Source organism: Pygoscelis adeliae, unplaced genomic scaffold (genome assembly GCF_000699105.1).
Source record: "Pygoscelis adeliae isolate BGI_AS28 unplaced genomic scaffold, ASM69910v1 Scaffold311, whole genome shotgun sequence".
NCBI classification, from domain to species: Eukaryota; Metazoa; Chordata; class Aves; order Sphenisciformes; family Spheniscidae; genus Pygoscelis; species Pygoscelis adeliae.
The window spans coordinates 547,953-565,250 of NW_008824118.1; the positions used below are offsets into that span (position 1 = coordinate 547,953).

At 46.8% G+C, this 17,298-nt stretch overlaps 1 protein-coding gene across 1 annotated transcript; it reads right to left on the reverse strand.

Annotated features, from left to right (window-relative positions):
• Positions 1-407: 407 nt before the first annotated feature.
• Positions 408-9,426, reverse strand: TAL2 (T-cell acute lymphocytic leukemia 2). Its single transcript, XM_009334317.1, has 2 exons — positions 9,295-9,426; positions 408-771 (listed from the first exon to the last, which is right to left on the reverse strand). Exon 2 carries the CDS (start codon positions 759-761, stop codon positions 408-410), a length of 354 nt encoding a protein of 117 aa, XP_009332592.1. The 5' UTR covers positions 762-771; positions 9,295-9,426.
• Between the last annotated feature and the right edge of the window lie 7,872 nt (positions 9,427-17,298).

Consider the following 17,298-nt stretch of genomic DNA (forward strand, 5'->3'; position numbering starts at 1 on the left):
GAGGCCAGATGTCTGTCTTGGACAAATTTTGCAGGGCAGTCATCATTCTTCCGCTCAGTAGCGTTTCCTTGAAATAGCATGGGAAATAATGTCTTTCCCTGCCAGAAACACTGGATGAATTTCTATGGCCTGATTTATGGAGGAGATGAGGGCAGAAGGCCCTTCTGGCTTGGACTCTGCTGTGACAGCAGTGAGTCCTTCCAAGTTCTCAGGGGCTGCAAGTTCTCTGTCTGGTCTTCCAGGTTGTTGGCTGACCAAGGACCTCCTTTCCTATTAAATAAAAATGTATACCAAATAAAACAGTAATAAATATAAATAAATAATCACAATACACAGAGGAGCAACCCACATATTCTGCAAAAAGAGGGGGACTATCAGACTAACGCTGAGACTGCATGTCTCGTCTGCTAGGGAGATGATGTCTCTGACCAGCACTCTACTATATTGCTGCTCATGCCAGAGGAGGAGACACCACATTTTTCGAGCAGTGTCAGCTCCTCCATGCTTTGCAAGCGTGGGGCTTGCTGGAAGAACCCCAGGATGCCGCCCCGTGCTGCCACCGCCGTCTGCTGCAGGCCTGGCTCTCCCAGGACCTTGACGAGGAAGTTGATGTATCTCATAGCTAATCGGAGTGTCTCATTCTTGCTCAGTTTTTTGTCTGGCGGGTGGGTGGGAATGAGTTTCCTCAGCTTGGCAAAGGCGCTGTTGACATTTTGCTGCCTCCATCGCTCCCTGGTGTTGGTGAAGATCTTCCTTGTCATTCTCAAGGTTCTGCAAATCAAAGGAGATGGTGAATGAATGCTAGGCACCCCTGGCTTTCATGCAGGCTGCTGCTCTGAGAGCACTATAACCTCTGGGCCAGTGGCAAGAACACAGTGGTGGTGCTAGGCATTTCTAATTTTTGCCCTCTGTCGCTGATGCCCTTGTCCTGCATGTCCTGCACAGATCCACCCTAATCCGTAAGGTCACATTCCCATTCACAGCCATGATCATAAGCATTGCGGCTCCAACCAGATGCCAGAGTCCAGTAAGGACTTCACAAAGGAGTAAATGGAGTTTAATTTCCTCATACAACGATTTGGTGCTGCTATGAGCCCAGCTTCTGCAGGCTCCTGAGAATTCCCCTGCAGCAGAATTCCCAATGGCCAATGCATTAGTCATCACAACAGGCTGCATGAGGGACACCCGGGCACTTTTTATGGGGGAAGGCAGGCAGGCCCGGGGCAGAACACATCCATGCTTTCCCAGCCCTAGTTTACACCTTTTGGGGGGGCTGCTCCCAGCTGGCCCAAGCTCGGTGACTCGTGGCTGGAGCTAAGCCAGGTAGACCTTCATCATGGCCCTTCAGTGAGCAGACAGCCAATGCTACAGACACATGTGATTGTGGTTATTTCAGGAGACTTCTCCAGGGAAGCAACAGTCTGGTTCCCTGCCCAGCCCACACTGACTGCTCACTGCTGGTGGCAGAGACCCTTCAATCTGATCCATTCAGGCTTCTGCTTTAGCCTCTGAGAGCTGCCAAGACTAAGTCACAAGTGCCATGAGTGTAGGCTGCAGAGGGAAAGCGTGATTCCTACAAAACATGCAGGCATCCCAGCCAAAATGTCTAAGTAGGTGTTACCTGTCCACTCTGCCTCACAGAGCTGAGCAGCAAAGGGAACCCAGTGCCCAGAGCAGACCTGGCAACAGAAGAGCGCTGTGCTGGGGTGCACAGTAATTTTAAGTGCCATTTACCAGAAAGGCTGTCAAAAGCTCTTGGGGTTGCCCTAACCCTGCTCTCACTGCCACTGGAAAGAGTCTGCCCTTCTCTCTGACAGCCCTGCAGGAGACACTCACTTCTCCACTCCTGAAGCTGCTTTTTATGCCAATGGCACACAGACAGTTGGATCAGGGGAAAACTATCCGCAGCCAAGTGACTAAAGGACAAATGTTTCCACTTACCCTCTTATGCATCTGAAAACCTCAGCATTTTATATTCATTGGCAAACCCATCCTTACAGCAGTCCCACAGGGGACTGGGGAGCAGGGTGATAGCACCCTTCACCCCCAGAAAGAGGAAACTTTGGAGTGACAGCCCAACTGTGATCCTGTGTCCATGCGAAGCAGCCTCATACCATGCAAGACACTCAGGGTTCACCAAAGTACGTGGTAATAGTCCGGGGTGAATAAAGAAGTCCCACTGTGACTCAGAGGTTAATTGGGGTGCCCTGGCAGGGAGGCAAGACATGCATGGCAGACGAGGAAGTCCCCTCCAAGCTCCTTCAAGTCCCAGTCCAGCACTGATTACAAATCACCAGGGAAACACGGTTACAGCATCGTAAAATATGTGAGAGCCATGTTCAGAGACCTCGGTCAGAGATCCAACTAATACAGATGCACCCATGTATACTATATATGGCTACGCTCATGCTGCCCATACCTCTCAGCCATAGCCTTTACAGAGCTAACACATTTCTATTTTGGTAGAAGTCTGAAATTACTGTCAGGCCCAGTTGTCTACTCTGCTTTTAGGGGACAAGAAAATTGTCTCATCAAAATGTCCTTGCTTCATGAGAGGCTCATTTAAAAACCAACCCTCATATTTCAGGTTGCTGAGAGTTTTTCATGGTTTTTGTAGACTTATGTTGAGACCCATTGCTTGATCCAAATGGGAATTGTATCTCTCTTTTTTTTATTATTCTTCTTCTACTCCATGTATTACTTTTGGTTTGTGCTATGGGAACAAGTCTACTTGGTACTTTGCACCTACCTAAAACAGCTAGCATGTACCTTTTCAGCAAGAATGCTGCCGCATCATTGATACGGATTTTAAACACTGTCTTCCAGTGCTCCTCTGTACTGCAGCGCGTTCACTCCCCAAGGCAAATATTTTGCCTTTACAGTTTTATTCTTTCAAGCAGCTGCTTAGATCCATATGAAATTCAGAATGCTACCTGCTTCTCTCTCTCTCTTCTGTTTTTGGTGTGGGTTTGGGGGGGGGGGGTTCAAAGAAAAAATTATCTGTGTACAAAGGCAGTTATTTTTTATAACATAGGGAAAGTTATTTCGGCTTCCTTATTTCTTCTAATGGGTCAGGTGGATTGTATTTTGCCAGGTCTTTCAGTCTCTGCACTGTAATTTTGGTATGTGGGTCTGGGTTTGGTGGATGCCTGTTTACATCTCAGCTACATATACCAACAGAGGGTCTGCTCCTTCTCTTTCTCCTGCTGCAAACAGTCCCCAGCACAGCACTCCAGGAAAGCAGGTTAGCATCCAGCCCTGGCACTGTGAACATGTCGTCTTGTCCTGTTAGTGGTATAATTGGTAGAAAAATAACCGCAGCCTACTCCTTCACACCATGCTTTCTTTGTCTCTCTTCTCTTGCCTTTGGAAAGGACAATACTACGTTTGTGGTCACAAGCCTTGTCAGCAAACAGATGCCTTTGTGAGACCATCTCCTGCTTTACACTTCAAAAACGTGCATTTGTATTTCTGACATTTATTCAAGATCAGCAAACAACTGCTCCTTCCCTCTCCCAGTGCCTCTTCTTGCGCTGGCAGCTCTACCGGGAGCTTCATTTTAGACGTGATCCACCTCCATACATCTCTCCACCTTAAATTCCTCTCTCCTTTTTCTCTTTACTGGTGCAGGTTTGTTGTTGTGCTCAGAGTTTCAGCTAGAAACGTAAGAGAAAAATGAGCCTGGTCCAATCCTGCAGTAATTGTAATGTTTCAGCACAGCTTCTTTTCTCATATCGTCACCTACGCATCCCTTGAGATCTCTGTAACCACAGCACCTTCCAGTTAAAATGCAGCCAGTTTGCTGACAAGGGATCTGATTTCCATTCCTTTTGTCTCATTCCCTTCCTCCTCTTCCCTCCTTCTCTCCAACACTCCCCACCAAGCTTGGCTTTCAATATGATATTACTTGCAGCTTCAGGTCTTTGCTAATGTTGCACATCTGAGCAATGTATTCTTTAGCTTTCTCTGGTGCACTGTACAAAATATGTATTGTCTAGTGGCTGCGTGTGGCTTATATCCCACTGGTCCATTTTAAATCTGTGCAGAAATCACCCATTTGTACATATCATGGGCAGATAAATTGCATTAACGTGCAAGCCTGGGTTCTGTGCTTTCCGGTCACCTTCCCTAACCACAAGTTAAAAGCCCCACATTTAGTTGACAATAAAGAAACACAGGAAGACAGCAGCTTAAATTCAAGAGGATTAATTCTGCTCTCAGGAATGTAAATCTGGAATACTACACCATTTTCACTGGAGGAATTACTCTGAAGGGCAAAATGTTACCACTGAGGACAGGATTTAACTCAGGTCAAGAAGACATGTCCAGAAGTAGTAGGTAAGTGCAGTTTCATGAGCTAAAATCCACATCTGCAGTGTGTAAAGAGAATTGTGCAAAGAAATAACCCTAGCCCAGCAGTGAATCTGCTCCAACAGCCAGAAAGAGAAAAAAAAAAACCACCACCACCCACCAAATAGATAACTGAAGCGCTTTCCACCCCCCTGCCTACCCCTTTGAAAAATATAAAAATAGGGTGGGGGGGAACACTGTGGTTAATGCAGCCACAAGTGTCCCCAGGCAAAAGACTAAACAATGGAAAAGATGAAGACTTCTCCCTCAGTAGCAGCAGTTCTCACAGCCTCTCTATGCAAAAGCCATTCAGGCAATTCAGGCAGCAGCAGCAGCAGAGCAGCTTAGGCACAAAGCACCATCTCTGCTAGGACATTCCCTGGCAAATGGCCCTCGAACCAGCGGTTAATGTCTGAGGGCTGGCAGGGGACTTGCCAGGAGCCCAGCACTCAGTCATAATGAGCAGGCTGCTATTAAATAAAGATCTTGGATGAGAAAGTTCTTCCCTCAAGTTATACCTTTGACCTCGGTGAAGTTAAATCCATGTTGAAACTGGCCACTGGAGACCTACTTCCGCAAATCTTAATCAGACAGCAGATGCCTGCTGCCAGCAAGAATTGGAGTGCTTCTAGTAAACCTGCAGTGCCACACTGTTACTCCACGGGGAAACCCAGTGCCTGCTAAAACTGGTTATTTAACACATTGCATTGAATTTTGTGAAGTCCCCTCAGCCCTTAAGTAAATGGCAACAGAATAGCAGATGGTGCCTGTTTCCTGTACCAGGCAGGTGCTTGTGAGCCTGGGCTACCACAGGGAGCAAAGATTCCCCAGCTATCACTCCTTGCTGCTGTGCTTTGTTCACTTTGCATCAGTGTGATCTGGAGAAGAGGAGAAAGAGGAAGCTTATTGTTTCCCCCTTCAGTTTCATGCGAGCCTCGGGGCGTGGGACTCAGCTCCATGCAGAGGGGAAGATTGAGCATGGATGTCACAAGACATTACATTGCCTATCCATAGTGTGACTTTTTTTTCCCCACCCCCTAGGAGGAATAAGCTCAAACTCTTTGCAGCTGAACGATGCTCTGTTTTCTGCACGGTTGCTTGGATTGCAAGGACTTCCTTTGGGTTGGGAGAGGAAGGAAGAGGACAGAGGACAATGCATCCCAGCTTGATGGCTTGCAGGAGGAGCAGCGCACCTCTAGGTACAGGCTCTTCCCTCCCAGCTTTCCTCAGCCCCCTCTCTCCATCGCCACCTCCCTGTATCTCGGCACTATACCCCTCCCCAAGTGCCTCCCACCTGAAATGCCACAGGTGCACTGGTGGACAAGGACCAGAGAGAGAGCACAGTGCAGTGAGCCGAAGGCTGGGCTGGCAATCAGGGAATTGAACTTCTGTCTTCATTTCTGCTGTTCCTTTGCCTGAGGCAAATTCCTTTTTTTTGCTGCACCTCCACGTCTCTCCTGCCTGTAGTTAGTTTGTCTCAGCTGCAAGGTTTGTGGAAAGGAAAGCATTTGTGTGTGTGTGCGTGGGTGTGTGTTAGAGCAGCCTCCAGCACATGGTGGCCCAGCCTTGCTCATTGTTTGTGTAATGAAAGAGAAGAGCCTTTCCCAGCTCTCGCAGGGTGATTCCTAACACCAGCAATGAACTTCATTTTATTTCAAATAAGATGTGGGAAGAGGAGCTACTTCAGGAGTAAACAAGGGCTCCTTTCACTGCCTCACACCTCTGTTGGGAGTGTTATCTGACAATCATACCACGGTACAAAGTACAGCAGAGCAGCAACAAGCGCTATAAAAAACAGTCAGCGCTGATAGATTTACCTTTCTTATAGTTTGTTAATCTGGGACAAAATGCACATAGTGGAATCTCTGCTTCTGGGAGCCCTCCTGTGTAAGGGCAGCATTTACAGAAACTCTCACAGCTACACTGTGCTCTTGTTGAACCTTTAGAAAAAAGAAATCACTGGAGTCTTCAAAAGCAACTGTGTAAAGGTCTCAGGCTTAAGTCAGCCTTCATGTTTGGGGATACTAGTCTATATGTGATCACAGTTTCAAAAGGCAAGTTTTCCACCTGACCCAGTGTTGCCCCTGAGTTGCTTAGCTTTGTAATCCGGTTGCCCTCCTAAAGGGTGCAGAACTTCAGCAGGGGAGAGACCTCGCTGCTTTCTGAGAAATCAGCCTAGCCTGCAGACCCCATAACCTGGACACCCTGGCATCATGTCCCCTAAGGCTGCCTCGGGAAAGGTAGGTCTGTAAAGCAATGGGCTGCCACCCAGCAGGCATTTGGGAGCGCACAGTATGCGTGGTTAAGAACTTACCAATAGTGACAAAGAGGTTTACTCAAGGAAAAGTTTACTGTGCACATGGGAGTGGTTTTGGTTTTTTTTTCCTGTGGCTCCCCTATTGTCAATGCTTTTCATGTTCCTTTGCAGTAAAGTCGAATTATACCACAGCTCTGTGCAAAACAAAGAACCCACTCATGGACTGCAATAGCTTTTGCTAAATGGAGGTCTAGTGTATTGGCACGGACATGACAGTTTGCAAAGCTGAGAAAGGAACACTCTGCCAGGAAGTTTAAGCCTTTATTCGCTAAACTTGCACTTGTGTTATTTTCTGCTCAAGAAGGTCTGAGAGTCTTTCTTGGAAAAGTGCTTCTCTGTCCTCCTGGTCCCATCTCCAGTAAGGCCCTCTTGCGTCAAAGTCTGAACTACAGTTCCAGTGCATTTCCTCTAAAAACAGTCTCTGCCAAATTAACTTCCCAAATACTACATACAGACACTATCCTTGTGCTTCAGGGTTAACACAGAGAAGAAAAACAGCTTGATGATCTTCCGGGACTCACTTTTTCCAGACCCAGTGTGCAAAACCCTGTTCCACACAGGTATTTGCTCCCACCTCGTTACAGCACTCATTCCTGCATGCCTCTCTCTGCACCTGCTGCTACGAGGCAGTAAGGTAGCTGTTATTAGCAGAAACATGTCCATTTGCTTTAACTTTCTTGCCTTACCTGCATATGTAGGAAAGACCACATCCTCCTTACTGAAAGTCTGTTGTGTAAAGGAGGGGGGGGGGGCAGATGCTGCATGCCTTACAACTCTGCAAAGACCGGTCTGCAGCAGCTCACGCTGCTACGGGAGTCGTTAGGAGCAGAGAAGGGAAAATCTAGTGCTGTAAGGGACATTCGCATCAGGGGGAAGGTAGATCTTGTATTATGTTTGGATATGACCCTCAGAGAAATTTGCTTTTGCATTTTATCCAGGTCTGCTCTGAGGCTGATAGCAAATCTCTCTGTGGCTTCAGCAAAAGCAAGACTTAAAGTTTGACAGCATCCTGATAGCGGCATGCACTGCCCTGTCTTCCTACCAAACACAAGTTAAAAACAGTCTACTGACCACCATGGCATCACCCCAGGAATTAATTGGGTCTGCTGTGTTTAAGACTAGAGGTCACCATAAGCACAGAGAAATGTAACCGCCACAGCAAATCGTAACTTCCAAAAGTGTGGTACGAACCACTGCACGACAAGGACCACAATCCTGTTTTCCCCTAAATGTCACATCACTAACCTCCGTGGGGCTATGCCTGATAGAAGGATCAGCATGAAGATCATCCCTGCCTCAACCACACTTGTGGGCACCTGCATTTAGTCCCCAAGCCTCCTACTTGGCATGCTGACCCTGTGAGCACTTAATTTCTTGGATCAGCTGCTCATATCACAGCTACTTTAATGATTTATGTAAACGGGCACTAAAACCAAGCTGCATTTATTTTAGTTATTTTTTGTGAAATGATATAGAAACGCATGATGGAAAAACATTCTAAAAATCAAATATCATCCTATACTGTTATATGGAAATCAGGAAGGATAGAGACAGCTACTTCAGAAAAATGCTTGTTTTATTGTTCATTAACTTTCTCAGGCAAATACAGCTTTATGCAGAAGGCTACCCCTGGAAATATAAACATGTTCTAGATTGGCAGTTTCAAAAGTTTTTTTACAAATCTGAGAATTATTAATATTTACTGGTAAAAATGAAATGAATAAAATTGCTAAGCTTTTCCTCCTAAGTGAACTGTTGAACTGAGCAAAATTCAAATGCATATGTATTTTACAGATGCATCAGTTGTAAGACAGATGACCAATAAAGTAGTGGGGATATTTTAAAATATGTGAACTGGAATTTAAAACTGTTTCTTTACATCTTTATCTGTTGACACTGTCATAGGATTTCCACACAGTCTAGTGCATAAGCATACAATAAAGTCTAATGAATGTATGACTATCTGTGCTTTTGCAAATAATTTGTTTTAAATATCAAACACCACTGGAGAATTCTGTGAAGCTTTAGTTCTAAACTCAGAGAGTCTATGATGCTCTGTGTAATCATTTTGTGCCAGTGCAATAACTGATTTACAGCACTGTGCAGTGGTATAAATGAGTTTGCCTAGTGTGTAATTATACAGTTATGATGTAAGAAAATCTGGGCATAGTAGGAACAGTGATTTTAAAATCACCATAGTTTGCTCTAATGCATCTAAGCATCAAAATTTCTTTCAAAAGTAGTAAAACCAGTTAATAATTTCTCCTGGCATGAGGTCTGATTCACTGAGTCTCCGCGGATACTAAGAATTTGAAAAGTTCAGGCACAAAAACAGGGCAACACGGTTACTTCGCTTGATTAAACAGAGCCACCTGTAAGTGGCTGTTTCTGTAACTATTCTGTTTGTCAGATCAGGTGCCTTACTCTTAACTTTTTGATGACAAGATCCAGAGGTGCCATGATAAGAAATAAAAATCCACTGGATGGGAAAAGGCTATTGCAAAAATTCCTTCCTTTAAGGATATTCCTTGCTTCAAGAAGAAAATTTGGCATTCCTAAGAAAGTCGCAAGACAAGCCCAAAAGAGGGGAGGCAATGCTGTAAAGAGAAGAGGCCATTGTCACTTACTTTTCTGGTCACAGGTGCTTGTGGCTCTTGAAACCTGGTCAGCGGGTGAACAGACACCAAAATCGGACACTTCCTATTTTTCTTTCCTGACTGCTCTTGCAGTGCCTGGCCGCAGAGCTTGCTCTCGCTGGAGTCAGCCTAGCGCTGGTCCTGGCTGCCTCATTTATAGAGTAGCAGGTCCTTTGTCTGGCGCGTGTCACCACTAGTCCTAGCAATCCAGGGAGCTTGTTTTGCATCTCCCAGGAGATTCTCTCTATCCTGCCTTTTCTCTTCTCACCACACGCCCTCTGCCCTTTTCTGGGGCTGGTATGGGGTGGTGGCTGAGACCGTGCTTACTAGCCTTAGAGTGACTCCAGCTACGTCAGGTGCACTTTGCGGGAGAGGATTGAAGCTGCTTGTGGCAAGAATCTAATTTTTCTCTTTTTCTTCCTTCTCTTTTGGGGGATTTTTTTTTAAATTTATTTTGTCAGCTCTGAGCTTGTAAATGTTTCCAGAAATAGAGATGCAGCGCTCATTCAAAAGCCAGCTTTAACATGACTCAGTACTGAGGAACAGGCTGGTGGTTTTTTTGTATTTCTAAGCAGGAGATTCCCTCTCTGCTCTGCCAGAGCTGAGGTCGTGGGGGTGACCATGTGCCAGCAAATCGATCCTGCGCTACCTTTTTTGCGGAAAGCTCCCTTTCACTTAGAGTCACGGCTAGCACCTTCAGCAGCTTGGAGGACAGCTACAGCTGCTGCAGTCTCAGCACTGCCCCAACCCCTATGCTGACCCTCTGCCTGAGTCTGCATGACAACAGGAGGCTGCAGGTGTGAATTCACATGTCTACCAGCTTGCCCTTCACTTCGGGGCCCACACAGTGCACTAAGGGTAGTTCTAATTCATGCTTTTACAGCAAAGATGAGCCAGCTCCATACCCCTGTGGCTAGGACACAGGATCAGTAAAACAGAGACTTCTTTCTTCACTGCTGGGGTGGCCGCAAAACTTCCTCTCAGCTCAGGGACAACAGGCAAGCAAGCTGACATCTGACTGCAAAAAAACAGGAATTGCAGACTAACACCATCTCGATCACTGGAGCACACGCATCTGGTCCATCCAGCCTCACCTTCCCCCTGGGTAACAACTTTCTTCATAGGTGAAGCACTGGAACAGGTTGCCCAGAGAGGTGGTGGGTGCCCCATCCCTGGAAACATTCAAGGTCAGGTTGGACAGGGCTCTGAGCAACCTGATCTAGTTGAAGATGTCCCTGCTTATTGCAGGGGGGTTGGACTAGATGACCTTTAAAGGTCCCTTCCAACCCAAACTATTCTATGATTCTATGAAAATAGTCACAAAATTGCCCTAGGCACAAGCCAACAAGGGCATAGCCTTGTTACAAGCATACAAAGCCATATGACCTCATCTGCACCTCCATCCACTTCTTCATTAGATGCTAGGAGTTTGCTTTGAGTGGAGATAAGAGTAAATAGGGAGAACAAGAGCAAGATACCTACTTACGCACTGGGAGCAACAGGGTACTAAAGGGGAGCAAGGGATGGGGAAGGAGAAGCCCCAGCTAATCATGCCACTACAGTCATGGAGCAGAAAAACACAAAAAAACAAAAAAATTCAGGATAAGGCAGCTTTAAGCACACTCCACCGCTTTCCTCTGCCAAGCCCCAAGAAAGCTCAGCTCTTACCCAGACCACCTCACCCAAAAGAGCAAGCTGGCTAGGTAGGGCTCAGCTAACAGGTTTTTAAAAGCATTGTGAATGTTCCGGTTAACAGGATTGCCCCCATAAATATTAACAACCCAGCGGTGGAATGATGTGGTTGCTTTCGGCAGAGAACGAGCCCCAGGTCCCCGCTGGGGCAAGTCGTTCCGGCAGAGCTCAACTGAAGGTTCAGCCCTTTCACATGGTAAATTAACAGCGGCACTACAGCCTGAAAGCTGTGTCAACCGCTTCATTTAGCACAAGTGTTGTGTTAACTAAAGGCCCTATTCCGGAGGGGCCTTTGGCCTCACAGAAGCCTAATTTCCATGTAATTTACATTGGAAAGTTGCGGAGTGTCCCTTCTCTCTCTTACTTTCTCCAACTCAAAATGTGCCCTGAGATGCTCCAGCCAGCACCCAGTGGTAGGGGAGGGGGCTTGCCAGTCCAGAAAGGGGAGGAACCTGAAGCTCTTTATCTCCAACTGCTTGGACTGTCTAGGGCTTTCAAAACCTGGCCAGACAAAGCACTATAAAATACAGAGCCAGGAAAGTGTCTGTCCTTGCAGGCAGAGGGGCTGGATGGGCTGCTATTCATTCTTACCCATGTATCCGTGCAAGAGAGATGGATCCTGCTCCCGTTGCTGTCAAATACATGCCCCCTCCAGAGGCAAGCTCATGGTGAGAAATCTGCCTCAGTGGGGAAACGTGAGGAGAAAAAGGGACATCCTAGCTCCCTCACATGTACTTCAGAAAAGCCACCACCACATCTGTTTAGTGTTTCAGCCACACTGCAAAGTCTCCTCGTCTCCCTCCTGTTGTACAAGGGAATTACTCCTCCTGAACACCTCTGTGGCAGCCCAGCTGAGGCTGTGCAACCCACAGCACCCGGGAGGTCCTCACCTTCCCCTTGCTTTCCTGCTTCCCACTGTTCCCTGGCTCCTGCAGCTTCAACTTCTTTCCTCCTCTGAGAGGCCACTGCAGCAAAACTCTGCATCTGCTGCAAGCATACTTCCTCCTGCACCGCTGGGACACGCCATGACCCACTGTCAGGCCCTGGGCAGAAGGTCCCAGGTGCCGAGCTAGCACTGATGTCAAGTCATTGGGAATGCTGATGAGGTGGCACGGGGATGCTGACTTTTACGCCAACTTTAAGGGTCTTTTCCACCCTGTCAGATTGCTCTGAAGGGGTCGTACATGAGGGTCTGCTTCACTGTCTCTTCATTAAGCTTCCTATTGAACTGTGATTACTTGGCATCAATGAACCACACCAGTCTCATTCAGCATCCTTTCCATACTTGGCAGTGGCATGGCAGCAGGGGGAAGACATTATCAATACATCCCTGCAGTCCTGGGATTACTTCTCCCTAGAGCTATCCACAGTTGCCAGGATAGCATAACTCAGCCAGGGGCAAGGCAAGGGGAACAAGAGCGATGAAAGCAGTATTGTGCCCTGGGCATGCTCTTCCTCCCAAAAATTTCTGCTGGAATCCATCCTGACAGTTTTCTTGGAGCCTGGGGCAACTCTTTACCTGCAACAGGTCTGGTCTTTAGCAGCCACCCATTATCAGTTCATGAAAAGTCAAGGGGAAACAATGTATTTTGTAACTTGCGCTCTGCCTCCAGGCTGCAGTTGATACTAGCCTGTTTGCTGGTGTAATAGCCACATTTTCCCTCCCCAGAGACTTCTGCCAGACAGTAGAGTTCCAGTGCCCTTACAGCACCAACGAGGAGAGGAGGGTGGGGAACACTGCGTGTGCAAACAGGGTAACTAGGGACATACAGCTGTTGTGTCTGCAAATGCAGAAACTGCTGTTTTATTGCAGCAGTGCTGGTGGGCCCTTGCTGAAATACAGACCCATTCTGCCAGGCAGGTACACATTCTTCCTAGCAGAGAGGAAGAGCATTCCTCGGCAAGTTTGATGAAACAAAAGCAGGCAGGGAAAAGAAAATGCAGTCTCAGCCCTCCCATAGGTAAGAACTGAGGCTGGAGAAGAGAAGGGACCCCCTCCGGAGGACACTGTCTTTCCGCGTTTCTGCTATCATGCCCAGCATATCCTCCCACCAGAGGCAGCGCTGAACTCACATTTAGTGCACTTGCTTTCTGAAGAGCCACACTTCAGCCAGCTCAGCAGCTTGCCTCAGCACCACAGATACTGGTAACCGTTAGACATGAATGAAGCAAGAGACTGCCTGCATTGTCAGCCATTTATGCAATGGCATTTACATGTGCGGCTCTGCAAAACAGAATATGTGAGAGTTGGCCACTTTGAAGAAATCAAGAACACGTGGGTGGTTGCAAAGTGTGAATGTCCTCAAAACTGGGTTTCTCATGTCCCTTTTTGAAATTCAGCATGCTAGCATTTAAATTCCAGGCCCTGAAACATCCTAGGGGAGTAACCCTAGTTATTCCCCTTCCTAAAAGGAAGAAAAGCTGTTCCTGGCATATGTGGCTGTGCGGTACACAAACAGGAGCGAAAGGCTTTATCCTGCTGCTACACAGCTTCCAGGGCCGACAGAAGCCTCTCCAAGATAGAGTAATGGTCAGACGGAAAAAAAAATGTTTGTGTTTCATGCTGGGCCAGACCTCAAACCCTGTCTTTCTCCAGCAAAACTCTTACCACAGATGCGCAGGAAGTCAAAGAGAATCCTGCCTAAATATGGGCAGAGATTTCAGAAGATGGGCCTGGGTTCAAATTATTTTTTCCCCTTTGCAGGGTGACCCCTTTCAGACTGATGAAAGCAGCACACAGAAAATGATGGACAGAAAAAGGACAGCAAGAGGCTGCAAACACAGCCACATTATCACTGTGAGTTCAGAGCCACGCTCTACAGATGGGAACAATAAGAAGCAATTATACACATCTGGGCTCCTGCCCTTTAAAATCAAATTTAGATCAATAGATTTTGAATATACCGAGCTGGAGGAGGCTGCTTGAGGTTCAGAACAGCAGCTGCATGCAGACTGCTGAAATATTAAACTTCCATCATCTGAAGCTTTTGGTAATGTTTTGAATCTCTTATTAGTGTTAACAAAACACTCACATCAGGGGGTGCTTTAAATTCTGGCCACACTTTTCAGCTTAATTCCAGAAGCCAAACATCTTCTCCTTTTTAATGCTGAAACTTGCTGATAGCCTTGAAGAAAATGTTTAGCCACAGAAGAAAGAGACTGAAAACCTAATGTTTCTCTAAACCTTCCACTGGGAGCAAGAGAGAGGAGACAAGCAGCTCATTTTCCCTTTGAGACAGACATACCTAGACATTAAAAGTTCTTTGGAAATCACCTAAAACAGAGAAAAACAAGGCGCTCATCTCAGAGAATCAGCAGCTGCCATTCTCACTGGCACACAATGCTGATCTCAACCAGGTTGCATGCAGCAATAAGGCCACCACATAAGCATCACTCAAAGCAGGGATTCAAAGAAACATGGAGTTGAATATAAGAAAACCTTCCTGGCCAGATTATAAGCCCTGAAGGGTCTTTGCCATAGATGTGTTTGCACCTTCCACAACAGTCTTTTAATTAATGACAAAAAGTAAGGACCGAGAGATTTAATTTCCAGTATGGCTTCAAGCAAAACACTCAACTCCCAGCCATGTGTATTCAATGTGTTGGGAGTCACCAGGCTTTTGCACAGTCTGGCAAGTTCTCTTTCTTCAAGTGCAAGTCTTTGAAACCATGTGGCTTGCTCTTTGAGGTGAGCTCTTACAAGGCACAAGAGAATTTGCTCTGAATCTCCCTAACATCTCTTCTTAGTACAGGTTGCTGCTTGGGAATGGCTGAGGTTGAAATCCGCGAAGGAGAGATCCTATATTTGCTGCTTGAGACTGCTCCTCTTGCACGACCAGCAGTGCATGTGTGTGCAAAGGGAAACTGCAAGAAACCTAGCCTCTCGGGAGTTATGATTTCACACAGAAAAACCAGAGCTGCTCATTGAAAGGTAGCTTTCTTCCTTCGCTTTTAATGATTTGCCATCCTATTTGTTCTCAGTTATGAATGTATGCCCTTATTGCTGCCTTGATGATGGAGCGATGGTACAATTAATTTCAAATTTCATTTTCAATTGCTTTGTTTCCACTGTTTTTAAATACATCTCTATATTTCAGATGCTCAGCTGGTGTAAACTGATGTACTTTCATCGGTTACTATAGAAGAGCACTGATCCACAGCATGTGGAAATCACTCCATCAATTCACCTGTATTCCATCGTATGACTGTGCTATACGTCTCTTTACTTTCCACCAGCTCTACAAAAGCCAACAGCAGTCAGCGGAAGGAAGACAAATTTTTGGCAAAATTCCTCAAGGTGAGAACTGTGCAATCTGCATAGCTGACCACCTGCATTTTCAAAATGATTTTGCAAGGTCAGCCAGAAGTTCCTAATAGTTCGGACCAGGGTGTCCATTCCCCACCTGACCACGACTATCATTCCTGCAGTGCTGGCATTCCTCTCGCATCACAGCACAGGGAAGCAGCTCCATTAACACCAATAAAGCCCTTTGTGTACACATTAACATGTTTTCATCCCAACTGTGTTGCCTGAGCCCATGAAACCAGGACACGCCCGGTGATTAGCTTGACCCATCAAACCAGCAGGGTCTGAACTCTCTATGTGCAATATTTTTAATAGCCCATGAGTAGCCCTTCAGACAGCTTTGCCTACCCACTGTGAACAAGATGTAAATATCAGGTTGTGTGTTTAACAGCAAGAAGGACTGGGGAACAAATTCTCTTGATCATCTGTGAATGCCACAAGCCCAGTGGAAAACCCAGTCTGGGGTAGAAAACCTCGTCTCCAGTGTGTTGCATCTGCCGTGAGAGAGGCAGTCTCATCTTTGTCGCTAACAAAAGGAATTGCTTTCAGACAGGAGTATTATACAGCAAATGTAGGTCAGCTCAGCTTTCTGGGTGGCTTTCAGTGGCCACGCAAAGAATAAATAAGCTTGCAGCTCCTCTGTTTTAGTTGTAACTGACCTCTCTTGCCTGCCTCAGCTTTCGACTCCAGCCTGTAAAAAAGCCACCACCACTCCTACCTGGATGAAAATGTGACAGCCTCAGAGACCAAGTGCGTGCCATAAGCCACGTTTTGAGTACTGGTGAAACTTGAGTAAGATGCTGTTGGGATTGCCCAGGCTCCTGACAAGTGTTTCAGGAAGACATAATCCTATATGATACCCAAAGCCAGAGGATGTGATTACCTTGCATGCACTAAAGCACGCATGCAGGTTTTAGGTGATACAGTGCCTGCGTGTCCAGGCTTTGCAGACACAGCTTCAATGGCCATTTTTGATAATCTGTCCCTTCGTTCAGTTTGGTCCCTGTGTTCAGTGACTAAGTCCATACTGCTGACAGCACCTCTCAACCAAAACCTCGTTTGGGGTGCTGGGCTTTACGATATGAATGAACGAACTCATAACGCATCATGAACACCAAAGAAAGGGCAGGAAATCACTTTGCTCCAAGGAGGTCAGGGATGCTCTTTCAGTGCACCAAAAGTAACATCCCGGGGCAAAGCGCTGGCCTCCAGGAATGCATCAGCGTTGCCCTCCTCAAGCCAGTACTGAGACACGGTTAAGATACAGGCAGCGCCCACTCCTGACCTCCGATTTGCTGGTGTCTCCCGCTGCTTTGCCAAGCAGGAACGCCCATCTGCACAGAAACAAAGCCCTGCTCCGCTGCTCCTTCTCTCGGCACCCTCTGCCCACCCCGTTCAGCAGTGCTGCCTTTTTGCAGTTTAAATGTTTCTTTTTAGAGTGCCTTTTATTTCCAGCTTGGAGAGCAGGGGGACGAGAGATGGGATAGGGATGCTGAAGTAGTAATTTACATAATCTGATTAACAGAGGATTATCCAATGGCTGCTGAACAGCCTTAGTGTGCTTGAGCTAAAAACCTTACTATTCATTGCTCTCACCACCCTGCAGGACGGCTGCAGCTGCAGCACCAGCTAATTCTCTCCTGGGGACTTCAAGGAAGGAGAAAAGCGGGGGCATATTTTTATTATTATCTGGGGGAGGGTTGAGGAGCTGCAGCTTCTTGTGTGCAGTCCCTAATTGATCTGTCTGCATTAGTCTTCAGGAAGCTGGAATGAAAGCTGAGCCAGTTGGCATTATCAGGAACAGCCATCACCTTTGAAAAGGGCCAGCTTGTGTGGCTCCTCCTGGTTTCTCTGTGGGTAGTTCAGTGGGGCCCATCCAGACCCGCTGCAGAAAGGAGCCGGGTAGAAGAGTCCTGCACATGCAAGAAGCAAAAGCACAGTTTCCTCTGTGCTCGCCAGTACCCTGCTCAGCTAGGAGCAAACCAGACCCAACCCTT

Coding starts and splice junctions, on each gene's coding strand:
- TAL2 (XM_009334317.1), bottom strand. CDS start 761: ATGACAAGGAAGATCTTCACCAACACCAGGGAGCGATGGAGGCAGCAA.